This window comes from Camelus bactrianus, chromosome 12 (assembly GCF_048773025.1).
Source record: "Camelus bactrianus isolate YW-2024 breed Bactrian camel chromosome 12, ASM4877302v1, whole genome shotgun sequence".
NCBI classification, from domain to species: domain Eukaryota; kingdom Metazoa; phylum Chordata; class Mammalia; order Artiodactyla; family Camelidae; genus Camelus; species Camelus bactrianus.
The window spans coordinates 7195463-7220274 of record NC_133550.1 but is presented as its reverse complement, the minus strand read 5'-3'; the positions used below and the strand labels follow the sequence as shown (position 1 = coordinate 7220274).

The window sequence follows — 24812 nt, the reverse complement described above, 5'->3', positions numbered from 1 at the left end:
GAGATGGGGTCAAAAAAATAAAGAGAGAGAGAGAGAAAAGAGAGAGAGAGAGATGGGGTCAGAAGGCAAACTTGTGGTCAGATTATTTAAGGTCATATAGGTCATTTTAAGAACTTTAGCTTTTGCTCTGAGTGAGATGAAGAACCATTGAAGCGTTTTGAGCAAAGGCATAACAGGATCTGAAAATGTTTTTACACAACTACTCTGCCTGCTATGTTTAGAAAATACTTAAGGGAAGCAAGATTGGAAGCAAGAGACCAGTTAGAAGGCTATCAGACAAGAGAGATGGTGGCTTAGACCAGGGTAGTAGCAGTGGAAGTGTAGGGAGTCATCAGATTTTGGTTATATTTTCAAATTAGAGTAAACAGGACTTGCTCCCTGATCATTTTGGTCTTCAGTTTACTCTTCTATAAAAGGAAAATGATAATATCTACTTGTAAAGTGTCTAGCTCTGTGTACACAATAAAGTGATCAATGATAAACAGCCTAGAAGTGAGGCCTCCTTGGGATCTGAGCCATCAAACACTGTGTGGTCTTTAAACACCTGACCAGTCATCATGGCTAATGTGCCTGAAGGAACCAACCACTCTTCAGTGATTTCTCTCTTGCCTTAGGCCTATGCTTAGAGCTGTATCAAACATTGGACTTCTTCCTTTTGAAAGAAGCATTTACCTAAATTGACTTTTTTAAAGCATTTCTTAAAATACCAAAATACCAAGAAAAATAGGAACTCAAGTACTGAAGGGGTAAATAGAATTCTTATCTTTTTTTTTTTTTCTTGCAATCTTTTATTGTCTGATTCTCATTAAAATAGGCAAGAATCTCACCTGCACAGAGTAATGTAGGTTCAGTACTGATTGGGAAAAGGGTGTACCTGGGATGCCAATTCTGAGTGGAAATGTGTTTGTTTGTAAGAGAAAAACAGTGCTGATTTTCTGAACATGAGAGAAAAATACACTTCTGTCTTGTCTTAAGATACTAACAATACTGAACAGCCTAGAAAAGGGGTCTCTGAATATCTTTCCCTTCTTACTGTGGAATAGGATTAGGAGGAACTAATGTTTACTTGAGCATCTGCTGTGTGCAGGCACATTACATTTGTTATCTCGTGATTTTCCAGTGACCCTGTCAGATGTGTATCATGTCCAATCTTACAGCTGAGGAGGCCAAGGCTTAGTTACATGATGAATAAGTTGTGGAAACATTAGTCTTATAACCAAATTCTTGTCAAACTACAAAGTCCATAAACTTATCCACTGTAACATGCTTGCTGCCTCTTACACTCTGGAGATGGAATGTTCTTTGTTTTGATGGATATAGCCCATCCTTCAGTAATGCTCAGCCTTTTCCTTGCAGCAGAGGTAGTGTTAGAGCACAAGGGTGATGCTTGTATATCCTCCATAAAAGTACTAACTTTCCCTTATTTTACCTCTTCACTCCCAAATATATACAAACTCCAGATTGTTGCTACTGGATTCCTTGCTTATAGGAGTTGAGGACTGTTTCCACCATTATTATTATTTAGAGTGCATGTATGTGCTTTTAATATATATATACAGCAAAATTTAAATAGTGTCTTAAACAAGATAGAAGTGTATTTTTCTCTCACGTTCAGGAAATCCAGAGGTAGCCAGTCCAGTCCAGGGCAGGTCTAGTCAATGACCCAGGTTTCTTGTTGCCCCACTGTCTATGGTTTTCAATCCTAGTATCTCACAGTCCCAGATGGCTGCTAAAGTGCCAGCCTTTACTTATACATTCATGGCAGCAAGAATTAGGAATAAGTAGAGAAGGGCCATCCACTTCCTGTAGGGTTACTTCATAGAAGTTGTATTTACTACTTGTATTAGTTTCCTAGGATTACTGTAATAAAACACCACAAACTGGATGGCATAAACAACAGATTTATTTTCTCACAGTTCTGGAGGCTAGAAGCTCCAAGATCAAGATGTCAGCAGGTTTTATTTTTCCCAAAGCCTCTCCCCTGGATTTCCTAATGCCCTTGTTTTCACTGTGTCCTCACATGGTCTCATCTCTGTGCCCACATGTCTCTGGGGTCTCTTTGTGTGTCTCAGTTTGCTCGTCTTATAAAGGTATCAGTCAGATTAGGCCTCGTTTTAATTGAATCACCTCTTTAAAGGTGCTGTCTCCAAATATAGTCAGATTCTGAAGTTCTAGGTGGTGAGGCTTAGGGCTTCAACATTTGAATTTTGAGGGGACACAGTTCAACATATAACACTACTTCTCTTCACTTCCCATGGGCTAGAACCTAGTCACATACTCATTTTTAGCTACAATGAAGGTTCGGATATGTGTAGCTTTCTCACAGGCAGCCATGTGCCCAGCTAAAAATCAAGAGTTGTGTTGAGGGAGAGGTGACTGGATATTGGGGAATAAATAGCAGGCTCTCCTTTGCAATAGAGGCTTAAGGAATAAAGGTTTCCAATTCCTTCATATGAAATTAGATTGTTCTTATCTTACTTCTCTGGCCAGACTCACATTCAGTTTTAGATTTTGAAAGATTTCTTTTAATACTAAACTGTTGGCTTAGATGTCCTCCCCCCAAAACAGGTGAGGCCTCCAATAAAGGCTTAGCCGTATGGCATTTAAGTTACAATAGAAAGCATCTTGAAATGCCATAACAGTAGGGGAATTGTGATTTTTTAAAACAATTTCCCAGAATGTCTTGTCTGGGTTGAGTTGGGAGCAATTTTGCCAGGGTGTGGGAAAAGACGGTGTGAACTTTTAAGGTCCTTTCCATCCCTAAGATTCTGTGATACTTCCTCGTGGCATTACTATGATAAACCTAAAGAAATGGAAGCAGCAGAGGTGCTCGTTGTTTGAGCACTGCTGCCCTTCATTTGAAAGAGAAGGAAATTTGATTTGTTCTGTTTCGCTCAAGGAAGTAAAATGGGTATTTTTGGCCAAGAATGTAGAGAAACTGATAGAAACTGTAATGAAGCCCAGCTAACACTTCAGTCCATTGATCAAAGCACCTGTAGTCCTTATTTCAGGACAAGTACAGCCATAAGAGATACTGAGCAAAGAAAGAGGGCACATGTCCAGAACATTTTAATTTTGTTTCTCTCTTTACTTTGCCCAAGGAATTGCTCTGGACATCAGCCAACTCCTGTGGCCTTCCTTACACACCAGTGAATTCTTTTGCTTGCATTTATAGAGCAGAATGATTTTCTCATGCTTCTCTGATTTAGAAAATTGGCACAATTGTTATTATTATTGTTGTTATTTTTCTTGGCCTAGTGCTAGTGAAACCTATGACAGTTGACTTCTGAAATCCTTAAAGGACTTGGTGACCATCACATAACTATAGCTTTAAATGTTACATAAGTACTTTTACACTCCATTTCCTCCATATTCTGCTTTCTCTCTTTGAAGAGAAGAGAATGTTGGACCCATATCTCTCACACCTCATAGGGCCTTCTTTCCTGTTCTTCTCCCAAGGGCAGTTAGTTGACTCATTTACTTTTTCATGCATGCAGTTATCATAAAGTTTTTGTTTTCTGTCCTGTTTTGGGCACTATAGTGGAAAGAACATGGGATTTTGGCATCAAGAATACCTGGGTTTGAATCTGGCTCCTTGTACAGACTGTATGGTGCTGAATAATGGATTTTATTTGTAAAATGGAGGTATTTTATACCTTGAGAAGACCAAATAAGATACTCTATATGAACTATAAAAAATCTAAAGTCATGAGGGGTGACCCAGATTAAGGGAAAAATGGGAGAGTTTACAAGCCTCATTTTTGGTCCCCAAAATACGTCTTCCGCTGACACTCTCTGAAGAGAAGCCTCGGATCTAGGCACCCCTCCCATCCTGTATTTCACGTCCCAGAACTCTCCTAAATATCTACCTTGGGACACCTAGAACTCTGGCTTTGGGGTCAGCCTTGTATTAACTTAGGAAAGTTACTTAATTCCTCTGAGCTTTGGTTTCTTCATCTGAGAAAATGCCCTAACAAAGAGTTTTGTGAGGATTAAAATAATGAATAGAAACAATAATCAAAGTCATAGAAAGAATGCAGATTTTAGCATCAGCACTAGAGTTTGGGCCTGCTTCTGTCATTTAGTAGTGGTGTGACTTTGGGTACATTCTTTGACTACTCTTGGTGGGTGTGAGTTGAAGTGCATAAAGCAGCAGGTTCATAATCATGCTCAGTAACCACTAATGCTTTTTCTTTTTCTCCTAACTCCAGTGTCTGAGAATGTAAGAATTGGCTTGCCATCCTGAGCACCTAGACAGTTTTGTTTTCAACCTGTCATTTTAACCCTATGGATGTTTTGTCCCCACTGTCTTGACTCCTAAGGGGATTTTGTGTGTGTGTGTGTGTGTGTGTGTTTAAATAACATACAATAAAATGCACAAATCTTAATCAGTTAATAAGTTTTGACAGTTGTATACACCCATGTAACCGCTACCCCAAACAAGATAGAATATTTCCATCACTCCTAAAGGATCCCTTATGTCTCTTTTCAATCTTTTACCCCCAAACCTTAAGCAACCACTTTCTAATTTAAACCACTGTAGGTTTGTTTTGCCCGTTTTTGAATTTCATATAAATGGACTTAATATAGTACATGGTTTTTGGGAAGGAGATCCACTTTCTTCTACTTACCATACAGTTTTGAGATCCATTCATGTTTTTGTGTACGTCAGCATATATCCAGCACGGTCCCGTCATGTCTCACTGGTGATAACTGAATCACTAGTTTCTTCTCAGACAAATCACAGAAATGAAACAGAATTACCAGTGTTGGCCTAACTAATAAAGAGTCACCTCCTAGGGCTCAAGAATAGATCCTCTTACTTGATCATGTGTCCTCAGGGGAAAGCAGACACCAAAAGTTCAGTCTTTAATTGTTGACTAGTATTCTATTATATGAATATACCACAGTTTATCCATTCTCCTGAGGCCGTAGATTTTAAATATTTTCTTAATATGAGTATCAGTTAGGAGTAATTTACTCTTGACATATAAATTAGAAAAGGACTGGAAAGTTTACAGGGATTTTTACCACAGGGTAAGTCAGAACTTTTAGCCTCTAGCTATTGTCTTCTTGCTTGCATTCTCTCTACTTGGCCGTGGATGAAAAGAGAGAAAATGAAACTGCCCTACTGTCTCTGGGTGTCCCCTGCATAATATATTCTTTTTGGTACAATGCCTAGAAAGTTGTTTATAGTGTTGATGGAAGGATATATAGTCTCACTGTGTTCTGGAAGGTACTTACCTTGGCAGTCAAAAAATTTATAGGGAATATGCAGTATTCTCCCTGAAAAAATTGCCAGATCTTGGCTCCCAGTCATCCTCCCCTGTATCATCCTATTTCCTCACTCCCTCTCTTTGCCCTCTGCTCTCACAGTCCCCTCTGCGCAGCTTTACGGCACTGAGTATCCTCAGGAGACACTCTGCCTTAAAATTGTGCTGTTTGCCCAGATGAAAGGTACAATGTGCACAGGTAGGTTGGAGGGGAGCACACATCTAGGCTCTCCCTGGAGCTTCTTGTCTTGCTTTGTTCTAGTCAAGTTACGTATGAAATAGTTCGTTTTTTCTTCTCCCACCAAAAAACTTCCCAAATCCTTAATTTCCTCTCTATATTGTACTAAGTAAACCATCCAGAGTGGAAATTACTTCTCTGCCTTTTAACGCTCATCTACTGGCTTTATTCTTGTTCCTTAAACTTTTTTTTCCCTCCTAATAAATTGTCTTGTCCGTTGGCTGCAACTTTTGTCTTTGTTTGGGCCCAGAAAAAATAGTTTCCAGGAATCATTATGCCCCGAGAATAAGGAGAGGCTTCTGCATTAGATTGCAGGGCTGGAAATGACTGTAGTTAAAGGTCATTTTAGAGAACAAAAGAGAGCCTTAGCTCAAGAAATACAGTTTTGAGCTCCATATATCTCCTGATAGATCTTGACTCTAGAATAGTAATACTCTGACCTGTCATTACTGGCTTAATCTCTCTGCTCCACCGTTTTCCATCTGTTGGCAGGTTATTGCAGTCCAGGCTTCATCTGCACAAAAGACTACCTTCAGCAGATAACCATTTTTCTAGTGGCTTTTTTTTTTTTTTTTTTCCTAAATGCAATGGGAAGCTTCTCTTTAAAGCCACCCACCCAGCAAGGTCTCTTGTGTCTCACTGGTGATGATCCGAGTCTCTTGCCCCTTCCTAACCCAGTCACAAAAAGGAAACAGAATTACCACGATTAGTCTAGCTAACTAAGATCCACCTCCTAGGGCTCGGGGATAGGATTACCTTCCTTCTCTTATCACGTGTCCTCAGCCACACCAAAAGAAAATCTGGGCAAGACTGAATGTGGGAGCAAGGGGAGCTCTGGATGGGCAGCTGGTGAGGTGCACTGCTGTGCTCTTCCCTTGACTGCTGCTTCCTTCTTCCTCAGAGGAAGAACTGCTTTGTTTTATACAGCCCTTTAAGGGGCCAGCAGTCTCGGTGGAAATGACTGTCAAAATTCTTAAAGGTGAGGGCATTAGTCACTGTTTGTTTTATGGATGCCTTAAAGAATCTAAGGCTCACGTTTTCCTGTTTCCCAGTGAATGAAGGAAACCATATGGCTCCCTACAACTTAAGTTGGAATATGTGACCACATTCCACAGGTGGCTGTTACAAAAGATCATTTTTTGTTTAGTTGTTTTTTTATTAGTGCTTTGGCTGAGTAACAGTGCTTGGGTACCATGAAGTTAGTCTAGGTGTCCATATAGTTGAGCCTCTTCTGACTTACATATGAAGAGGGGCTGCAAAGTTGTCATTCTGATTTGACAGATATATCTATTTGGTAATTGAGGCCCATCCTGGAAAAAGCAACAACCAGCTGCTTTATATTTTTCCATATCATCTCTCTTTTTTTTTTTTATTGAGATATAATTGAATATAGCTCTGTATAAGTTCTGCTTAGTGACTTGACATACATATATTGTGAAATGGTTACTGCAGTAAGTTTAGTTAACATCCATTTCCTCATATAGTTACAAAAAATTTTTTTTCTTGTGATGAGAACTTCTAGGATTTACTCTCTTAGCAACTTTCAAATACACCATATATTCAGCGTTGTTAACTATAGTCATCACATAATGTATTTCATCTCCAGAACTTACTTACCTTATAACTGGAAGTTTGTACCTTTTGACCACCTTTATCCAATACCCCTACTCTCCTCCCTTCACTTTCTCTCTTTGACAGAGTGATCTAAGGCTATTTAAGCCTGAAAAAGAAAAATATAGAAGGTCTATCATATGGTAAAAGAAATAAATTTAATTTTGTGTGACTCTAAGGCAGAGTAAGGATCAAGACTGAAACAGCTCATAGCTTATTATAGGAAGCAACTATATAACAGGTAAGAGTATTTAAGGAATAGTGAGATGATCCTGCCCCAGGAGTTCTCCAGGAGAGACATGCAGGCCCCTCTCAGAACTTACAGAAAGGAGTTCTTCTTTGAGAGGGATAGAGGAGATTGCATGAGGTTGTGTCTTAAGAACTCTTCCAATTCAGATCTTTATTGATGTTTCGCAGCCAAGATATATAGAAAAGGCACATACTGAGTTTCACTGTCCTTCAAACTGGAGAATGAAGGCTTGATCTACTCATAGGGAAGAAAAACCAATATATGTGTGTGTGTAGTTCCCATGTACAGCTAATGGCCCATAGAGCTCTGTAGGTTATAGCTCTTTATAGAAGCCTCTAGGTACTGAATCAATTAATTTTTAAAAATCAGCCATTTTCTTTTGTAGTCAGTTTCTTCCAGTAATTCTCATCTTTAAATTCAGCTGTATGACTATGATTGTATGAATGACTCTCTGGCCTTTTGAAGGGAATTTATCTAGTCCTATGCGAGGTAAGTGTATGCCAGTATGAGGTTACCCATGCTTCTCAAGAGCATTTTGGGTCTTATCCTCTAAACTGATTTGAAGGAGGAAAAAATACTTGGTACGACAGTTTTCTTGAAGCATTGTTTATCTTGGTTTCTAGGGTCACATGGAATAGACATGACATCTGGGAGGGTTTCCAGTCTTATCTTTTTAAAGAAAGGAAAGAAATATTCACAATTCAAGTACAGTTTATAATCCACGTGAGGAGAAACCTCTACAAGCCATTGTTGAAGCTAAGCGTGTTTGACTTCAACAGTTGTTGAGGACATGAATTTCTGTAAGGAGCATTAATATCTGTTTCTGAGTGTGTGCTTGAATTAGTGTGTTGACTTCGTTACAGTATTTCTCAGGTAGCAATAGCAAATGATAAAGAGCTAGCCACCCTGACACCACAAATCTGTGCGTCTTTGGGAAGCACTAGAGCGACTGAACCCAGACAATGAGTAGCAAAGGAGAGATTCTCTCTTCCCCCAGGGAGAAACCCAGTCTTTCGAAGGACAGATGACAAGGTTCTCTTCTTGCCTTTTCAGCTTGCTTTAAGATAAAGGAAAGAATTTAAGATTCTGTAACCGTTGTCTGATTTTGCTGCTTTTTGATGGGGGAGACACTTGAAGCTGGTAACAATGTTGTGGTTTGTAGTAGCTCTGAAAGTTCTCCCTTGGGAAAGGAGAGTGATCCTCTCTGGTATTGAATAGAGCTTTATATTTTCCTTCTTTCTGAAGAGAGTCTCCTGAGTTAACTCTGTGGAGTGCTCAAGCTGAAAATGTGAGCAAACTTCTGTAGGGAACAAGGGAGGGCAAATAAAGCGACAAGGGGACTCATACTACATTGCTTTAGAACTGAATCATGGTGAATCTCAACATAATTATGCTGAGTAAACTGATAATGTATGATGTAAAATTCTAGAAAATAAAGACTAATCTGTAGTGACAGCAGATCAGTGGTTGGCTAGGGCTGGTAGAGAAGAGGCGGGAGGGCTTACCAAGGCGCAGGAGGAAACTTTTGGAGGTCACGAACGTTCTGTCTTGATTGTGGTGATGTTTCCCAGGTGTATGCATGCTTCATAATTCATTAAACTGTACATTTTAAATGTATGCAGTCTATATCTATTTTACCTCAGTAAAGCTTTTTGTGAAAAAAATTAATTAGTGAAATTAATCTAGGGGCAGCATTTGTCAAAAGATGCCTCTACTGAGCTCCAGGGAACCTGTTGCAGACGTCACTGTGAGGGGCAAGTCCTGCAGATGGGTGAGTATGGACGCACTCCTTCTGTAATGCATCTGATGTTTCTTCAGGAGTCCATAGAGGCTGCTGCGTTCTATGAAGAAGATGTCTAGCAGTAACACTACTCAAGAGACGCTGGAAATAATGAAAGAATCAGAAAAAAAACTGGTGGAAGAATCTGTAAACAAAAACAAGTTTATATCTAAGGCTCCAAGCAAGGAAGAAACTGAGAAAGAGAGTGAAGATACCAGTTTGCGTCAGGAGACACAGGTAAGGATTAAAAGTGCATGATACGCACACTCTTTCTGCCCGAGTAGAAATGTCACTACAGGGGGCATTGGGCATCTCTGGGAAGTCAGTCACGTACACAAACGTGTGATTCTCCCTAAAAACCCAACTTCAGCTCTCAGGAAATATCTCCTTCCCTTTCTGTCAGAGTCCACATGATGTCTAAAGAAAACAGAATGAACTCCCTAATCCATTTGGATCTGAGTTACACTGGTTCTTGCTACATTTTGATATCTTTTTAACTATCAAAAAATAAACTGTATACAAAGACATATTCAAACAATGGCAGCTAGAGAACAAAATATTTCAGAGCGTTGTCTGATTTTAATTCATCCTTTTATGTAGTTGCTGTCTTAATATTGATTGTATATGGCTTATGCAATAAACTCTTAAAACTAGATTTGCCTTGCTTTATACACAGTGTTAAATTCTTATCCTGGTTGTGTTAAAGCAGTCAGCATTTTCTGGGTCAGAAATAGTCTCTGAACTTGCCACTTGGTAAATGTAAGTAAGAAGAATTTTACTCGTTGGTTGCCATGTTGTTTTCCATCCAAATTCGTACTGCAGCGCAGGTAGGATGGCAGTAGAGGGCCAGCCCAGCTTCTTGCAGGGCTCTTCTCTGATGCCCAGCCAGCCTGGATCTGAGCCTCCTCTCGCCTACCTGTTCCAGTTTTCTTCCCTGTGGTCACTACTAGTTTCCTGTTTCCCAAGCCCAAATTATATGAATCCTTTTCTTCCTGCCCAGGGGTGAGACTGATCTTTATTATAATACACCTAGGAGATAGACTGCTAATTGTAGTTAAGTTAGTTTAAAGAGTAGTAGCAGTAACATTTTGGAGGGTCTGGAAACTTGAGGCATGATTCTTTTTGACAATTCAATTCACCTAGGCCTTGTCGTCCTTAACGATTAAGACAGCAGCAACATAAAGGGATAAAGTAAAATCAGACAACTCCCTGGAATATTTTGTTCTCTAGCTGCCTGCTTTTCTGCTGTTTCCCTCTTACCGTCAGCCAGATCTCTGTCCTGGCTGCTTTTCTTCGTTATCTTTTGCATGTGAGTTGTCATTCCACACCACCCCCCACACCCATCCTTCCAGAGTTTGTGGAGACAGTCTGCCACTGTTCCAGCTGTACTTCTGGCCTCCACTATACCCAGCAATGCATTTTAAATCCTCAGGACAGATACGTGTTGAATGTTTAATTCTGTGCTGTCATGTTATATGGAAGATGATAATTAAATGAACTTTGGGGTCCAAGTTACTCTATTCTCAGGAGACTATTTTAAGTGGTGTTCTGAACTCCTGTTGCATATACTTCTTGAAGATAGGCAGAAAAGAAAGGATGACTATAGGTTTTATATGCCTTATGGATACTCACTTGGTTTAAGAATATCTTCACCTGGATATACAAAAAGGTTGTGTGGGAGGCTGGGAGGGGAGCCAGCCTCCCCTCTGACTCCTTTTGCTGCTGCCAGAGCAGGTGGAGCTGCTGCTGCCATCTACTGGAGCTCCTGCTGCTTCTTCAAAGTCTCCATTCTTTTTGGCCACCGTTCAGAAGCTCTCTCCCTTCTACAAATGTGCGCCTTCAATAGCACTAAAAGTTCTACTCTTTCTCCTACCTTCCCCAACTCACACCTTGGAAGTCTCCCCAGGAATCTTTCTGACGCTGTCAGGGGAGTGCCTGTTAGGAACTAGAGCTAGAAAGGTTGAGGAAAAGGGAATTCGATTACTATACTGTGTGATATATATTCTTGGAATCAGCAGTTGTAACTCAGACCATCTTTTGCATGGAAACAGTGCTGTAAAAGACAGGTTCTGAGATTTAGTTCAGAATGGGCAAACCCTGACAACACATACTGAACTTAGATGTGTCCTTTAAATAACCAGCTGGGTATGGCCTCCTGGCTAGCCTTTCTGCCTTTATACTTGTAATCCCTTCTGATTCACCTACCATACTGCTTTAGAAAGATGGTTATGAAATAAAGATCTGACTGTGTTAATTCTCTTCAAACTTTTTGTGTGTCTCATTGCCTTAGGCTAAGAACCCAGATTTGTCAGCATGGCATATTATAACCTAGTCCCTTGCCTGCCATCCATCTACCTCTGGCATCCTGTGCTTCAGCATTAACTGATTCCCTGGTCCCTGTTATAAATAGGTCCCTGTTATAAAATGTTTGGGGAAAGCATGCTTTTGTACGTACTTTCTCTGCCTAGAATGCCCTCCTTGGTATTCTTTCCCTGACCTCCTCCAACCCCCAAAGCCCCCCTGCCAACGTTTGTCTAGTACCTATTTATCCTTCAAAACTCAATCCAGATGTGTCTTTCTCCAGGGAGCCTTCCTTGACAACCTTACATTGCAGTCTATATTGTGTAGCTCTTTGATTAATGTCTGTCTCCTTCACAGAATGATAAGCTCAGGATTAGGTCAGTTCAGGCTCACCACTGTATGTCTTTGGCCTTGTAGGCACCCAGTATTTGTGATCACGTAAGTTTGTGAACTTCTAGGTCTGAGTTAGACACTTGAGTTACTGTAGCACTCCATGAGTACCTCTGTAGTGCACTAAATGTACTATGTTGTAATTGTCTATTTGTCTGGCTTCTCCAACAGGATTATGAGTTCCTTTTTGACAAGGTTTGTGTCTTTTATCTCTGTGTCCTCCAGTAGTTAGCATGGTGCCTAATACATACTAGGCTTTCAATATGTGTTTGACTATTAAATGAAAACTATGCATTCTGGGAAATAAGCAGACATACGTTGCTTATAGGGTTATAAATTGGTATAACTTTTTGAAGTGTAATTTGGCAATATTTTATAAAATTTTAAATTGGACTCCAGATATACCATATTTATAGATATATTCAATATATCTGATGTATTCAATGTCATTGAAGCATTGTTTATACTAACAAAAGATCAGAAACACCCTAAATGGTACAGCGTAAGGGACTGGTAAAATAAGTTATGGTGTGGCCACACGATGCAATATTACGCAGCTGTTAAGAAAAACAGTAGCTCTTCTGAAGAATGATATTTGTGGGAAAAAACTTTAAAAGCAAACTTCAGAGCAATGTTTGCAATATACTTCTATTTGGTTTTTTTAAAAAAATGTGTGTTCACATGTACTATAAGCTTATAGATGCTTAAAAGATCTCTGGAAAGATTACGAGAAATCCAATACTAGTTGATCCTTAGGAGAGATGCAGGTAGCTGGGGGGCAGTTGTGAAAGGACACTTACTACTCTATATACTATCCTTGTAACTCTTGAAAGTTTGTGTCTTTTGTGTGTTATTACTTATTTGAAAAAATGGTGACAAATACTGCTTCATATTCCTGAACTATGACTCTTCCCTTACTGCAACTGATCTTGCCACTGACCAGATCCACCGTGTCTTACTCTTTCATCCATCTTTGCAGTTCTCAGTTTTGCATTGTAGCAGTGTTGTTTGGTAATTAATGAAGAGAGCAAAGGAAAGAGAAATCCTCACCTACCCAGGACCATGCTAGTTCTCTGCCTCTGTCTTGTTTCCTTTCCTCCACCCACCAGCCTCAGTTTTCTCCACACCCCAGTGGCAGTGAGTTCTATTGCAAACATCTTAGAAGCCCTAAGTGCCACACATAGCCCTACCCAACCTCTTCCCCAAAGCCCCCAAAATGACTTCTCAGCTATTCAGAAATCTTAACATTAATTAGTCATTCTTCCCCTCATCCCACCTCAGCCTCTCATTCATCTTCCTCAGCTTCTACCCTACTGCTTACCCACTGTCCTTCCCTTTGCTCTGGAGGTCTTGTCCATATCCTTCATGCTCCCTTCTTTTTATCCTGTCCTATCTTATATCCCTGACCCAGACAGGCTGTAAAAGCCACCACCAGAAGCTTAGAACTGGAAGAATTCTCATATTCAGGAGGTAGGCAGTTGGCAAGAAGAGCCTTCATTCCATTTTGCAGCCATGGGGTCAGGTCTTCTGAGTATCTTAAGTTAGTACTCTGAATGCATTGTTCTATAAAGATGTTATTTTAAGCGATGGTTAGAGGCCATATTTCATATCCATTATGAGCTAAAGGGGCTCCTTTGAGCAAGCTTGGGGGAAAAAATCACTCTGTCATGCTATAGTAGTGTTATTTCCAGAAGCATCCTAATCAGGAGAGGATTTGTGGCTTATCCAAAAGTAATTTTTATTAATCTGTGAAATAAGCCAACCAGTCAGTATCCTCCTATTCTTTATTTTCATGGTGAGTGATGATTTGTCTGTAGATGGTCTGTGGTCCGTTCCACATTACAGTTGCTAGAGTAGTAGCACAGGGGACAACCATAACAAATGGATCTTATCGTAGTTTGGCTGTTGTAATGGTTTTACAGTTTGTGCTTTTTCTCTTTAAACTTGTATTGCTTTTAACTTAAGTGTTGATTTCTCCCACCTTTAATATTGTCTAATCCCCTTCTGACAGAGGCGGACATCCAACCACGGTCATGCCAGGAAAAGAGCCAAGGTGAGAGCCCTTTCTCTAGCTTATTTTCTAGTATTACTAGTAGTACACTACACAAGTGGACTTATCCCTGATAATCTAGTTTATTTGGATTATGTATAGACAAAGTTTTTTGCCTGCATTTTGTACCCTAATTGTGACCATGCATACATACACACAAACACGAATGCACATGCACACATTTCCTTTTGGAAGGTCAGGCTTTATTCTTCTCCATTATCTTTAGTTCAGTCATTATTTCTGATACCTGAAAGGATACCCAGCCAGAGCCTTCCACAAGCAAAGCCTGAGCACACTGGTGCTAATTCCACTATAATGCCAATTTCTCTACTCACCTCTAGCTCTCTTATTTTTACCCCTAACATTTTTTCTTGCTATGCAAATTTTCTTTAAGATAAATTCTGCCCCATTAGTAGAAGTGATTCAACATTTTTGGATGCCCTAAAAATACAGGCTTTGTTTTGTTTTGGTTTGGTTCACTTTTTAGGTTGGGGCAGGGAGGAAGATGTTGTTTTTAATCATTATATGATAAAAGTAGCACATCACAGATCATTTTAAGGAGTGTTATCAGGGTGTTATAGGTGTCAGTGTGTGATATCTTTTTAATTTTAATTGGGGAACAGTAAAATATTAAACTGGTCTTGCATTAGGAAGAATTGTCACCAGAAATAACAATAAACGATGTTCACCCCTTTCCCTCAGCAAAACTAGTGGCAGAATTTGGGATTGTCCCAGCAAGTGTGTAGCTTGGGGTTGAAGAAGACCGTGATGTATATGAAAAATCGGCTCTGTGGCTTGCCGGATATAGCCTAGTCCACAGTGATGGGCTTGGCATTAAAGTTTAAAACAGAGGGTGTTCTCTGCTACTTCACTTCCTCCAAACTTTTCAAAATAAGTAGGACAGTTATTACCTCCATTTTATAGATGAGGAAACTTGGGCTTATAGAGTTTGAGTGAGTTTGACAGAGGACATTCAGTAAGGGGCAGAACTAGGCTTGAAGTCAGTTCTTCAGATTTGCAAGTTCTTTTCACTAGACTGCACTACCTAGAACACTCATGTCATATTTTGTGCTTTTGTATTCACTGTAAACTGTGATTTTATTCTAAGAACTTTCAGTTAATGTTTATAGGTAGATTTTTAATGAATCATTATAGTTTTTGGTTTTGGAGCTCCCTAGGAGAGCAGTGATTTGTAAAGTGGTTTTCGGATCTTTTTGGGATTCTCCAGCCAATAGAAGTAAACCAAGTGGATTATTTTCACATTAAATCCCAAATGTTAGAAAGGTTTCTTTATTTTTATTTTTTTCTTAGACAGTTCTTTCTGTACCCTTGCCACCTCAGGTTTATAGTCATTTAGCGTTTATTGTCTACTCTATGCTAGGCACTATTTATGATACATACGTTTACATACTTATAAATCTAATTCTCACAAAACCCTATAAGCATTTTTATCCCATTTTTGTTGAGAAAAAAAGAGTCCCAGAGAGGTCAGGTAATTTGCTCAGGGTCTCATAACTCATAAGCACAAAACCCAGAGTTGAAGCTAGGATTTCTGGCTCTTAAATCCAGTCTTTCTACTAGGCTCTGCTGCTGTGTGTTCTCAATAAACTTCTAAGTCTGGAGCACTGAGCTAGAGTGAGAGGAGAGCTAAGCAAATTGGTTTTCCTGTCGTCTGTCCAAAGTAGCCCTTTTGTTTTCATGTATCTGCTGTTGTAAGCTGGAGAATTATCTTTCAAGTGAATCAGGAACTGATGAATAAGCCGTGTTTGGGGTGGGGAAAAACCCCGATTTAATGGAAGCAGCAACTATCAGAGCCAAAGAGGATGCCCTTCATTCAGCCGAAACCTTTCTGGATGTCCACCAAGGGAATGTGTATGCGTATTTTTTTCAGTCTAATTCTAAGCTGAAGTTGGTGCGCAGCCTTGCAGTGTGTGAGGAGTCCTCTGCACCATTTACTGATGGACCACTAGAAGTCCAGGTAGGTCCTGTATAAGACTAACTTTTTGAGTTTGGCAGTTTGCTAAACTGTGGTACAGCATCAACACTGGGCTTGGAAATCGGGTAGAAGGAGCTTCAAAGCAAGCTGATGCAGTAAAGCAGGGCACGGTAAAGCAGGGCACGGGGGAGAGCATGAAGCATAGGTCTTCACACCTGGGCCACCCAGGATGATGCAGACAAGGAGATTCCAGGGCTGGATCTTGTTTTCCCACCCATACCCTTTCCCTCTGGTGGTTAGAACCATTTCCATTGCAATTTTTACACCAGGAACAGCTGGCATAACTTGAGTTCTCTATACATAGGCTGTGATTATTGGCAGAAAAGGCTTGGGCTCAACCCTTTTGGTAGAACAAAAGCTAAAACAATTTAATTAACAAAATACTCTCTTCTGTAAGAGAATGCTGCCATCCCAAGATTTGCCTTCTTTGAGATTTCAAGGAAGCTGCAGGAGAGTTAACTATTTTCTCCTTTGATTATATTTCTCTTTCCCCATGTCCAAGGATATAATTCAATTGCACATCAGCTGCCCCTCTGACAAAGAGGAAGAAAAGTCCACAAAGGATGTCTCTGAAAAGGAAGAGAAGGATAAAAACAAAGAAAAGGTCCCAAGGAAGATGCTGTCTAGAGGTGAAGACTTTCCCCTTTCTCATCTGTCCTGGGGCCTGGCTCTGCAGTTCCCTTTCCTTCCATCTTGAAGCCTGGTACCCACTGGCCTTATTGACCCAACAGTTCATAGTGTCCTGATGACTTCATGGCTGTTTGGGGAGGTGCCTAACTAAGTTACTTTCTTTGCTGCTTTATCCAGCCCTGCCTTAAGGGCTCACAGAGAGCTACTTGATAAACATTGGGCTACCCACAGGGACATCATAGTCAATTTTGATTTTATTTTTGCTCTGGAATAAACAGTGATGGATCATCACTGGTAGCAGATTCTTCTCTAGCTACCATTTATATTTTGGTTTGGGGATGCTTGGAGTCTTTTTATTTTAATAATGTAGATTTGCATATAATTATTAAGTTCTCTTTGCTTTTAAACTCTTGGGCAGGTAGCAAAAAGACATGGTCCATAAAAAAGATAATTAAGAGTAAAAAGGCAACCTTAGGATTAAAATTTTATATACATAAATATAAATAATCAACATTTGAGTGTATTTGCTGAGATTCTGGAAAATTCAGCTCTGTCTGTTCTTACCTAGAATTTGTTTTCCTTAACTAGAGTAAAAACCTTTGTTTTGGTCAGGACATTCAGTAAATACTTATTGATGGCAAGGTGGCTTTTCAGTGTAATATGAATGTAACACCGTGACCCAGATTCCACTTTCTGTCATTGTCATGGGGAATTTTGAGGGACTGGCAAATCAGAGTCATTCTGATTTTTAAGCTAAAACTTCTGAAGTTTGAGTCTTCTTTCCTGTTCTCATCTCTCCTCATCAGGTTGTGGGCTTCTGCTTGGGGTTAGATATCATGCAGGGCAGTTTCACTTATTTTAAATTTATTTCATTGTGGTGGTTCTAGACTCCAGCCAAGAATATACGGACTCCACTGGAATAGACCTACATGAATTTCTTGTAAATACACTGAAAAAGAACCCAAGGTAATAATACGATTTGATGGAAGGGGGAAAGGGACCAGGACCAGCAGAGTACCCAAGAGGCCAAGTAGCTTCTCAGAATTTCTTCATTATTAGAATCTAGAATGCCCCCCCCCATTTCTCTCCAAAGTAGTTATATATTCTGTGAGGGATTCAGAATACCCTCATATTGAGCTTTTAGAAGAGTTGAGAAAAATTCTGTGGAAGAAGAATGCAGACAAAGAAATAAGAAGGCTTGGGAATACAATTAAAAAGCCAGAAAAAATAATTGATTTGTGTATAAGGTAAATCATAATTGTTTAGAAATTCTATAAATAACCAGGTGGAATATAGAATAATGATTAGATTTGTGAGTATAAAGTATATGTTTATATGAATATGACTGCCAACAGAAGTAGGTTCCTAATAAGGAAAACAATGTACATGATTAGGAGGCTCTGCAAAAAGTATACTTGATTTTTTTTCTTGTTTCCCTTTTTTTGAAATTGTAGTATAGTCAATTTACAATTTGTGTCAATTTTTCGTGTACAGCATAATGTTTCAGTCATACATATACATATGTATATTAGTTTTCATATTCTTTTTCATTATAGGTTACTACAAGATATTAAATATAGTTCCCTGTGCTATACAGAAGAAATTTGTTCTTTATCTGTTTTACATATAGTAGTTAGTATCTGCAAAGCTCGAACTCCCAATTTATCCTTTCCCACCCAATTTTTTTTCTTTTGTAAAGTAACATAAGACAGGGCAGTGAGGCTCAGCAGCCTTTGCATTTTTGATCCACTCGGGGTTTGGATCTCTCTCTTCCTTCAGCTTCTGTAGTGAGCAGGTTGTTTTCAATCTTTGCTTTCAATGTCTATGGGAGGGCTGCCTTTTGTTTTCTTGTGTTTTAATCTTTTTTAAACAGGGACAGAATGATGCTGCTAAAATTAGAACAGGAGATTCTGGAATTTATTAATGACAACAAGTAAGTTACTTGAATGAAACACACATTTAGAGGTGGGGGAGGGGCACTGGAAAGAAATTTAGGAGCAATTTTAGGATATCCCTCTTTTATCTTTCCCTTAAAGTCTGAATTTTGAAGTAGTAACTCACTGGGAACCAAAAAGAGCTGGGGAGAAGTAATCAGAGTGGATTAAAAAGTATATGTGTTGAAACTAAATGAGGTTTTTAAAGTATTGTTTAGACTTGAGTTGAAAAGAATTTATGTTTTCAACAGCTAGCCCTTGTCCCATATTTCATTATTCTTAAGTTTCTCCCCTTTATCTTTGTAGAATATCATACAGGTGGGTGAGACCTAGGGCTTAAGGAGTAGTCTTAATGAGGATAATGGGTTAGAGGGATCTACAAAATACTGTAGATAAAGCTGAGAGAACCATTCTGGTTACCACTGAGTAAACATCTATCTTCCTTATAATATGTCTGTTTCTCCTAAGGAATTACCCACTTTAGATGCTTATGAGAAAAATTACAATTGGCTGTTATTGCTGTTATTTGTACTTATTTCACTTTTTTCTCCTGGGTCTCCTTTCAGCAACCAGTTCAAGAAGTTCCCACAGATGACCTCATATCACCGGATGCTATTACACCGGGTGGCTGCCTATTTCGGGATGGACCACAATGTTGATCAAACTGGAAAAGCTGTCATCATCAACAAAACCAGTAACACAAGAATGTAAGGGAGGAAAACACAGACTGAAAAGACTTTCCTGGGATGGCCTCGGGTGGAAAAGGAAGGTGTAGGATCAAGATTTCTTCTTCTGGAGAGGGGACAGTGTGTGTCTGTTGTTGGGGAGTGCTGTTATATTATCAGTTCCTACTTTTTGTGAGGCCTTGGAGATAGATTCCAGAGGCACTGATGTTTTGTGAAGGTTGGCCCCAGCCGCTCTTCACTGTTAGTGAGAAGACAGGAATAACTTTGAAGGAAGATAAGTAATAGATGTATAAAGAACAATCCCTGAGGATTTCATTAAAACTTTTATGTGACCTTTTGGACATCTGACTTCAGGAATCCCCTGGGCGGGAGTTGTGGAATTTAAGAGAGCTGGCCTAGGAGGTCTGCTTCCTAAAAGATGAGCCTTTCTTCTCTTCCTTCCACATTTCTCTCCCAATTCCAGCCCTGAACAGAGATTCTCAGAACATATAAAGGATGAGAAGAATACAGAATTTCAGCAGAGATTCATTCTCAAGAGAGATGATGCCAGTATGGACCGAGATGATAACCAGGTGAAGAATGGAGAGGGGTGGGCCTATAGAGCGAGACTGCAGTAAGAGAAACTGGGAGGGGAGAAGGATTTTTGTGGGATGGAGAAAACTCAAAATATCTTAGTATGGAAAAATATACTGAGCTATACTGAGTTGGCTTTGGCTTAATGTTGAGGACTAATTATACTTGTTGAGCTGAATGCCACCCTCGTAGCCCCAGAGAGACATGGTGCTGAGGTTTGCTGGGATTTCTTATTTGTCCTGGAACTCACTAGTTCTGCCACTGATTTCTAACTCCACTTCATCTGGGGACAAAGCAAGGTCCCTCCCTGCTTCAGCCTTGATTCAGCTGATGGCTTCATTCTTTTTTTCTTTAATAGTTAGAGATTTCTTTGGGAACCACCAAAAGCTACTTTATCCCACTTCCACTCTTCTGTCTCAGGGCTAGCCTTGAACTGGTAAAATTGTTATCTAATTTACCCACTTGTAAAGGTGTTTCTGATCCCTTTCTGCATTACCTTTTCTTTTCCCAACTTCTTCCACCAAGGTGAGTGAGTTAATTTAGCTTTTGATGCTGGGAGCATTAAGCAGTATCCCCTTTTTGATCCACTCCTATGGGAATAAGAAGTAAAAAGTCTGCCCCATTCTTTCATTTATGGGCCTGGCTTTTGCCCTGACTTCTAGTTCACCCTTCAGATAGTAAGTGATTGTTTTGGGGGTCAGTTTTCCTAGCCACGTATGGGGTTAAGATCTAGCTTGCTTCTGCTTGGCCTCCAAAGGAGGTTAAGTAGAGAACCAGGAATAAGTTTAAAGAACATGGCTGGGTAAAGTCAATAATTAGTCTTGCTTATTAATGATAACTGTAATAATATCTTACCTCCAGAGTCAAAATTCGTTTTCTTTGGATATTGTAAGGTATTGAGACCAGGGCTTTTCCTGCTTGCTACTTTATCTGAGGGAGTCCTGTTGAGAAAAGTGCCATTATCTATTGTGGACAAACACGCTGGGTCTGACTGAAAACAATGAAACACAAAAAGACAAATAAAATTTAAAAAACAAGAAAGAGCCTTTCCATCCTGATGCCCTTCTCTCCATTTTCCCAAAACCCCTTTTCTGTGGATCCAGAATTATTCAGGCCTAGAGGCACATTGGGGTGGAATGGAGTCTCTCCCTACTGTGAGCTTTTCGTCTCTCAACTTCGGGCTTGACCATAGGATAGGCTCTGTTCACTTTCTGACTGTGATATTAATAATAAATAATAAATTGCTGTTTTATTGAGTGTTTTTCCCTGAACTGGACTCTGTTCTAAACACGTTATATGCATTACCTCTTTTTTTTTTTTTTTTTTTTGTATTATATCTTTTGATCCTCTCTGCAACCCAGTCTAGATGGGGTTATCAGCCCCACTTTAAATATAAGAAAACTGAGCTAGAAGACGTTAAGTTACTTGCCTGAAGTGACAGGACTCAGAGGTAGCAGAGCTGATGTTCTGCCTGACCTCAAGCCAGTTAGGCTCTTTCTATTCTGCCACTGGTTTACCAGTCCTAGGGGCTAAGGACAATATTGCACCTTGAGGTCCTGTGTCTTCTTGGAATGGGATTTGTAAAAGGACATTTAGAAGAATTCAGGTACTTCAGGCTAGTGAGAACTACATCTAGTCAATAGTTGATACTCCTGAAGCTATACTTACCTTTGGAGATTGGTGGAGGTCAGGAAGATCAGCCTAGAGCAGCAGTCTCCTTGGTTGCTTCTTCTGAAACATTCAAAGCCTCGGGATTGAAGGTCAGAATCTTCAATAATCTGATGATATACATTTGATGACTTATCTCCCTCAGAGAGCCTTGCCTTCAAGAGCAGTATGGAAAAGCACACTCTGTAACCCCCTTACACAGGAGAGTGCTCACAGCTCACAAGCTGAGAGAGGAAAGATAGTGATGGAGAGCTGAGTGGTAGGCTGTCCAGAGGTGTGGGCTGCCCAGCCATCCCCTCTAGTCCCCTCATTACAGTTCTCAGAGTGTGTAAGGTTCTCTATCCTCCATTTCCTTCTGACCCCTTTCTATCGCTCTGTCTCTCCCCTCTCTCCACTGCACCTTATTTATCTGTCCCTTTATTTGTCCATCCTTATTCCTGTTCTATCCTCCTTTTCTTTCTCTTTCCTTTGTGTTGCTCTGTTCTCTTTCTTCTCTATTTCTGTAAGTTCTCTTTCTTTCCCTCCCTCCAGTAGCTGTAGTTAAGATGAGGAAAAAATGCTTAAGCTCTAAGTTTAGCTTCACCCTTGGGATTTCATTTCCAAGGCCCTCTTTGCTGAGCTGTGTGTGACCTGGGTCTACAGGCAATGGTATCAGTGACTAAAAAAGGGATAATGTCAGGTACTGGTTCTGTAACAACTCTTCTCTATGTTCAGCTCTGCTAAGTATGTATTTCTTCTCCCTCTATAGCTTCCTCCTATCCCTTGCTTTCCCTCCAAAGCAATGTTGTTTATTCCCTGGGCTATTCTCTCGATCCTTACAGAGTGGAGGGTACCCGATTACATGCGGAAGCAACCCAATCCTTATACACAGTTGTTCTTGATACTCGGGGCGGGGAGTGGGGAGATGGAGAGGCCCCAGCCATCCAGAAAATCTGATCTCCCAAACTGCATGGTCAGATGTACCCAGTGAAACCTGTCCAACACTGGAAATTTTATTTCTTTTTTTTTCCATTTTTTTGATGGCAACTATAAACTCTCCCGGTTTCTCTTCCTTGCTGGTGTGCAGTGAGCTTGCAGTACGAGGAGAACTTAACTAGCTTAATTCTGCTCATCGATCTAGATCAGAGTTCCATTGCAGGATGGAAGGAGGAGCAAGTCAATAGAAGAGAGAGAGGAGGAATATCAAAGGGTCCGAGAGAGAATATTTGCCCGAGAGGTAAGTGTAGCTTCTGAGAGTTGTCAGCCCATAGCTTTTAGCTCTTAATCTCTGGAACTGTGAATGGAATGAACCCTCCATAAATGTTTTGTTGTTTTTTTCTTTTTTTGTTTTTAACCAACATCAGCCAGCCCCAGATTTGATCTCTAAAATTAAATGTGGCTTATTAGGAAGCTGCAGATTTTTATTTGTATTATTTTTTATTTTAATTACATATGGCATACAAAGAGAACAAATGGAGTGGCTGAATTTGGTTAATATGATTAGACTGAAAATAGAAATGGTTTTGGCAGGGCTTATGGAAGGGCCCTGAATCTTGCCTGTCAAACCCTCCTCCCACTTACTCTCTTTCCCCTCCATTCTCCGATTTAGGCATCTTTGCTTCTAAGTGGAAGACTTCATGTCCACACAGCCTGCACATTCCTCTTGTTTGGCCAGGCTCACTTTTAGGCTGTGTTGGTGATTGTCAGAGCACAGATGTGGCATCCATTCTCTGAGTTCCATATTCCACATGCACACTCACTATTCCCTACTGTCTGCAACTGAACAGAAAGTCTCTTTCTTCCTATATTTCTTACCTTGCTTCTTAGGATAGGACTGGCTCCGTGGGCTGAGAGGCAGGCGGACTCTTTCCTTAAGGATTGTGGGCCAGAGCAGATGTGCTTGGTGCCCCTGTGTCTGATGGCCTTTGCCCACCAGACTGAACAGAACTGTAAGGAGATACTCAGGAAGGCAAGAGAGAAACAAATCTCCAGAAAATGTGTGATCCAGATAGCAGCACAATCTTACAGTCAATTGAGCAAACAGAGGAGGAAGAGCCAGTCTCCCTTTGTTTTCAAAAGATGGCCAGTTCTAGCCAGTATACTTAGATGGACACCACTCTCCTCCCATTTCCCCACTCTCCCCTCCCTCAGCAAGGCAAAAAAATATGTGTCTTGTCATCATCACTTAGCTCAGAAAAACATTGTCTCTGATTTCTAGAAAACTGAACTCCTGTGCACTTGTTCCATTGTCTCAGGAGACCTAAGTGTTCCAAGATCCTCACTGTGGACAGACACACAACAAACCTCTGGCAAGTCCAAGGAGAAGGGATCTGCTTACCTTATGTGGTCTTCCACTCTGCTTCAGAAAATCCTCCACATTATCCAGCCATAGCCCAAAGAGGGTTTTCTACTTTTATCTGCAAACCAATTTGGTGGAAGGAGAGGAGAGAGATCATTTGTATGTGGCTGTGGCCTGTGATGACCCTAAATTGTGGACAGAGCAGAATGGTGTACGTTAATAGCAAACGTTTATATAGTGCCTATTATCTTTCAGACTCTGATTTAGCTCTTTGCATACATTAATTTATTTCATCCTCACACTAGGCCTATGAGGTAGATTATACTTCCCTCATTTTGTAAATGAGAAACTGAGGCATAGAGAGGTTAAGTAACCTAAGATCACACCACTAGTTAGTGAAAGAGCTGGTGTTTGAATTCAGGCTGTCTGGGTCCAGAGCCCAGCTCTTAACCCCTGAGGTAAACCCGTCTCAATAGCTTGCTCTGCTCTGCATTCTTTAGGCTAATAAGTTCCAACGACATCATAGCGTAGCTATCTGTGATGTGCTCCTCTGCCTCACTGACACGTGGAAAATGGCTGTCCCGCTGTGCCAGCCGTTAGCAAAGCCATTCTGAAGCGCAAGCAACTTTTAATAGGGTATTTGGGCTTATTATGAGCAACACTGGAATATATATCTACAGTCATAAAAAAAATCATGTAAGTTAGCTCTTTTCTCCTTTTTTCACTGATCCCTAGTCTCTCAAGCCTCTACTAATATATGTATTCTTTGTTAAATCCTATAGATTTATCACTTTCATTTCAGCGCTTCCCAACCCTCACTGTGGTAGAAGCATCAGAAATCTCATAAGGTCTAGACAAGGAAAAATGACCAAAGCCCATCATACACCAAAGATTCCCGTGAGGAGAAGAAGGAACGTGGCCAGTCAAAGGGAGCTGGTTAAGGGTGGAGTTGTAGGTTGGGGTGGAGGGGGAAAGATGCAGTCCCAAAAGAAAGGGAAGTGGCAAGAAGGGTGTTTGGATGGAAATGCTGCTGCTGCAGCCTTCTCTGCAGCCTGAGCTATGTACTGGGAGAGCTGCCCCCATAGGCTCTGCTCCGCATGGAGCCCCCTATGCTCAGCAGCTGGACATTCTTGGTACCTTTTTCTAAGGCTTGG

At 40.3% G+C, this 24812-nt stretch overlaps 1 protein-coding gene across 1 annotated transcript in view; it reads left to right on the top strand.

The window, feature by feature from the left end:
* R3HDM2 (R3H domain containing 2) overlaps nucleotides 1–24812 on the top strand; it is a 125347-nt gene that overhangs the window by 73932 nt on the left and 26603 nt on the right. The window contains 9 exon segments of the mRNA XM_074374579.1: nucleotides 9191–9389; nucleotides 13855–13896; nucleotides 15785–15871; nucleotides 16392–16518; nucleotides 17407–17485; nucleotides 18393–18452; nucleotides 19020–19160; nucleotides 19603–19711; nucleotides 22501–22596. Coding sequence (XP_074230680.1) covers nucleotides 9216–9389; nucleotides 13855–13896; nucleotides 15785–15871; nucleotides 16392–16518; nucleotides 17407–17485; nucleotides 18393–18452; nucleotides 19020–19160; nucleotides 19603–19711; nucleotides 22501–22596 — 915 coding nt within the window. The 5' untranslated portion in view covers nucleotides 9191–9215.